Source organism: Triticum urartu, chromosome 1A (genome assembly GCF_056163025.1).
Source record: "Triticum urartu cultivar PI428250 chromosome 1A, HENAU_Tu73, whole genome shotgun sequence".
In the NCBI taxonomy this organism is placed as follows: Eukaryota; Viridiplantae; Streptophyta; class Magnoliopsida; order Poales; family Poaceae; genus Triticum; species Triticum urartu.
In genome coordinates, this window is record NC_141873.1 from 484,290,718 (window position 1) to 484,294,873 (window position 4,156).

Sequence of the window (4,156 nt, forward strand, 5' to 3'; positions counted from 1 at the left end):
ATGACCCGATGCCATCAATATTGACAAACCGGCAATTTTGGCAATGATAAACCGGCAAGGACTACATCTTCAAGCCGGCTGAATATCAGTTGAATATTTCAAGACCAATATTTTTGTCAAGTCGGAGCATTGAAGGCCGACTCAAACGAATTATTCTTCACAATATTTTTCTGTGAGAAACCAATGTCAGCAAATTGATTATGAGGCTGGCCTATTGACCCGGACTTTTCAAAAGAAGGAAATGGCAAGGACTTAAGGATGATTAGGTGCCGGCTTACAAGAACTTTTAACCCGGAGTGCAACCTGTCAAATATGTTCTTGTGTTTTTTTTGCAAGATGAGTTTAACATGGATAAATGCAAATTAAACTGGGGCTAATGTCGGGGATATACCCCGCGGTGTAACCCGGTTGGATGTATGACCCGACTGGACTTGGCGACTCACTGGTGACCTGCCCTGACCCGACGACTGACTAGTAACCCGCCCAGAGTTGGCGGTTCATTGGTGACCCGACAGGCGGGTCAGAGGAGCGACAAAACCCGGTGGCCCAGAAGGCGGCTCATGTAAGGCCGACTCATGTTATGGTGGGCCGGTTTAAGGCATAAGGAATATTCTCTTACAAAGGGAGAAAGACTAGGATTCCACTTGTAATAGAGTAGTCCTAGTCCTACTAGGACTCTACATGTAACCCGCCCCTCCAACTTATATAAGGAGGGACAGGGCACCCCAAGTGGGACAAGTTCCACGAGTTGGACATATTAGGGTTAGACAAACAAGTCTATAACTCAGTTGATGGAGCATCCTTGTAACCGTGAGTATCACCATGATCAATATCAGTGAAGCAGAATGTAGGCTTTTACCTCCACCGTGAGGTGCCAAAACTGGGTAAAAACCTCGCATCTCTCGTCCCGCTCAACCCCTCTCAAGTTACCACATAGATGTGTTGGCCTCACGACTAAATCCTCACACTAAGGACATCTGCCGTGACAAATCCACGACAGGGGGCAACGAAACTACTCTCTCTATAAAGAAATATCAGAGTGTTTCGGTAACTAAAGAAGTTTCATTAGGGAGTACATGAGATGTTTTCTTCTTCTTCTGTATTTGCTTAAACACACACAACTGGAGTAATAAGTATGCAAAGTGCGGAGAACAGAGATGGCAACCAAACGTACAGACTCGTTCGTTGGCTTCTTGTACCACCACAGGTGCCGTGGCCGGTAAATTAGTTAGGCGACAAGATCCATGGCAGAAACACGTGGAGAAGCAAGCACGGACGCCAATCAAGAACGTACGGTGGGCGCGCGCCGGTTGCGACCTCGACACCGCCCCGCCAAGCCGAGCCGCACACGTACGCGCGCGCGGGGCAACCGGATCATGATCACCGGCAGCCACCGCAGCGCAACGGAAGCAAAATGAATGGCGTTGGTGGGGGCTCGGCCGTCCCGTCGCGGCCGACCCATGTGTGCCCATGTGCGCCCGCCACCCCGATCAACGTGGCGCTGCCCCCTTCCTCTCGCCCGATCGCCTCCTCGGCCGTGCGCGCGCCGGGAGCGTGCGCTGCGCATCGATCCCCTGTGCCGCGCGCGCGCGCGCGGGCGCCGTCGATGCCACGGCGAAAGCGGAGGGAGCCCGTCCGGATTCACGGCGCGAGTGGTTGCACGCCCGCGAACGTGTCGCTGCTGTCCTGATTGACGCGCAGTGCGCGGTGCCCTGCCCGATCGGGCTGCGTTCGCATGTGGCCATCTGTCTGTTGGATTCGATTCGGTGGAGCTGATGTTTTCGGCAGGAAGCTTCGCGGGCGCGCACCGCCAAATTCCGTGTCGCGGGCACAGAAATTCCACTGAAAACAACATGGCATTCGCACAAATCAGCGTTGCGCGTGGATCAGACGGAATGGACGGAGCGTCCAACGAACGAACGTAATCAAATGGCGCAAACTAATCGGAGAGGCAGAGCGTGGCCGCCCATAGAAATTTCCGCTGTTTTATTCCCCGAGGAACTGCCGGACTCGACAGGATAAGGACTGATCTCTGTTTCTCTCTCCTGCAAGTGCATCCTGATGCATGCACGAGGCGCGGCCGCAGAGATCCAAAATCCTTGTTAAAACGTTGTCGCCAGGCGACATGCCTCATGTCCACGGTACAGGGCTGTCAGTGCGTGCATGCATGCATGCACGGATGCGGCCATTGCAGGCGTTCTGCCACCCAATCCGTGCTGCAATATCTCTTCCTGCGCGATTATTTTTTTCTCAGCCAATTTTTGCAGCAGCAACTGAATTTATAGGTGGGCAGCAGGGCAGGGAAGGGCAGGAGTAGCTATTATATTGACATTGCAAAACATTTCTTGATTTTTCGCAAAGACCCGCTTCTTGATCATATGCTGGGCTATATATCAGTACCCGCAAAAATGATGAACCCTCCGTAACTCAATTTTGTAATAACTTTAATACTAATACAAAGTTAATGTAACATTGACTCACTTATTTTGAGACGGAGAGAGTATGAATTATTTTTCTGAAATACTAAAGCATATGTTTTGAACGTTTGGCTATTACAAGTCAATGTTGTTTTTGGCTATGAGTTACGCCTATTTCCAATTGTACAGTACAATTTTCATTGGATTTTTTCTTCGTTTTGTATGACTCGTGGCAATGGCACATTGGCACCCGCTCCATTCTATGATATGAGATGGACACGATAACTAACTCATGTTTGTGATAATTGTTTCTTGCGAACAATGGAAATATCTAGTACTGGTGTACTACCAGGTGAAGCCAAAACAGTTGGTTAATGATGTTTTTTCTCCTCCAAGAAAAGGGAAATTAGCTCCTCTCTTTCTCACCGGCCGTCCAAACCGAGCATTCTCCTCTTATATAAAGCCTCCGCCTCCGCTGCTCTCTTCCCAGCACAACACCATCACCCACACAAACACACGGCCGAAGCAACCCAAGCGAGTCCTCGTGTTCCCGTGCACACACGCCTAAGCTCGAACCATGTCGTCGCAGCGGATGGGGCGTCACCAGCGCCGGGCGTCTCAGAGCGTGTTCGCGCTGCCGGAGAACTTCGCGGCCCTCGACGACGTGCCGCCGTCCGACGAGCACCGGAAGGCGGACGGCGGCGGCGCGACCGAGCAGCAGCAGCAGGGGGCGGGGCGCCACCGGCGGGCCATGTCCATGGCCGTCGCCTCCTCCAGGGACCTCGAGATGATCAAGGAGGACGTCGGCGGCTACAGCAACTACAAGATTGGCGCCTAGATTAGTGCCACCGGCGGCGCGCACGGCCGGCGCGGCTCAGAGCACGCACGTGTACGGTGTTCGTAATACGTGCGTGCGCGCGTGCTCGGTGGCGCTCTCGGCGGAGTTGGGGCCTCGCGCGCGCGGCTGAGCTTTGCTGCCGCCGGTGCCGGTGCCGGAGGCCGTGGCGCGTGCTGGTTCGTTGCTTGTATGGTCAAGCGGCCGAGCCTGGTTGAGGTCTTGCTTGCTTCGATTCCCTTTTCTTTTGCTCAAGACATGCATGTAAGGTGTGATGTTATTTGCGAGTTTAAAGCTCTTCAAACTACTAATCCTGCGTGTATCTGATGATGATGTTTCACCATTAGCCTTGCTCCTAAAATGTCTTCGTTTGTTTGCTGGCCCGCAGTTGTTTTTAGTTTCAATCGATCGCTCACAGCCGTTGGATTAGGATCCAACCAACCTACGGATTGGGTGGTCGGATCAACCCAACCCCTACAGCCTATTTGATAAACACTCGGACAAGGGAATGCGAGTTTGCACAAGGGTTGTAGGAGTAGATTTTTACTCACATTCCCTTGCTTGGCATATGATAGGAGTTGACATAGGTAAAACTACCCCTAAAAGAAATCGGTGTGAATTGGCTTCCTCAATTCCCAGTCCCCTTCCTACTTAAACTTCCATTAGTCCCCTACAACTAAACAATGTCTTGTGAAAATAGAAAACGAACGTCTTCACCTCCGACTTGCCCTGGCCTAAGAGCAAACTCTAGCAAAGCCTCTAAATTCCCTACCCGTCAAATCATTTTATGATTCGCTCTAAAACAATTTTACACGCAATTCATCTCTGACGCAGAACAAATATCACAAATTTAAAAACTTAAACATAAAAGGTCCCTCTACATAGATCAGTTCAGATAACTTAG

The 4,156-nt window shown here is 51.2% G+C and overlaps 1 protein-coding gene across 1 annotated transcript; it reads left to right on the top strand.

The window, feature by feature from the left end:
- Positions 1 to 2,886: 2,886 nt before the first annotated feature.
- On the top strand, positions 2,887 to 3,563 carry LOC125535917 (uncharacterized). Its single transcript, XM_048698987.2, has one exon. The coding sequence runs from the start codon at positions 2,995 to 2,997 to the stop codon at positions 3,253 to 3,255; it is 261 nt and encodes an 86-aa protein (XP_048554944.1). The 5' UTR covers positions 2,887 to 2,994; the 3' UTR covers positions 3,256 to 3,563.
- The last annotated feature ends 593 nt before the right edge of the window (positions 3,564 to 4,156 follow it).

Excerpts from the sequence above, each read along its gene's own strand:
- LOC125535917 (XM_048698987.2), top strand. The coding sequence starts at position 2,995 with ATGTCGTCGCAGCGGATGGGGCGTCACCAGCGCCGGGCGTCTCAGAGC.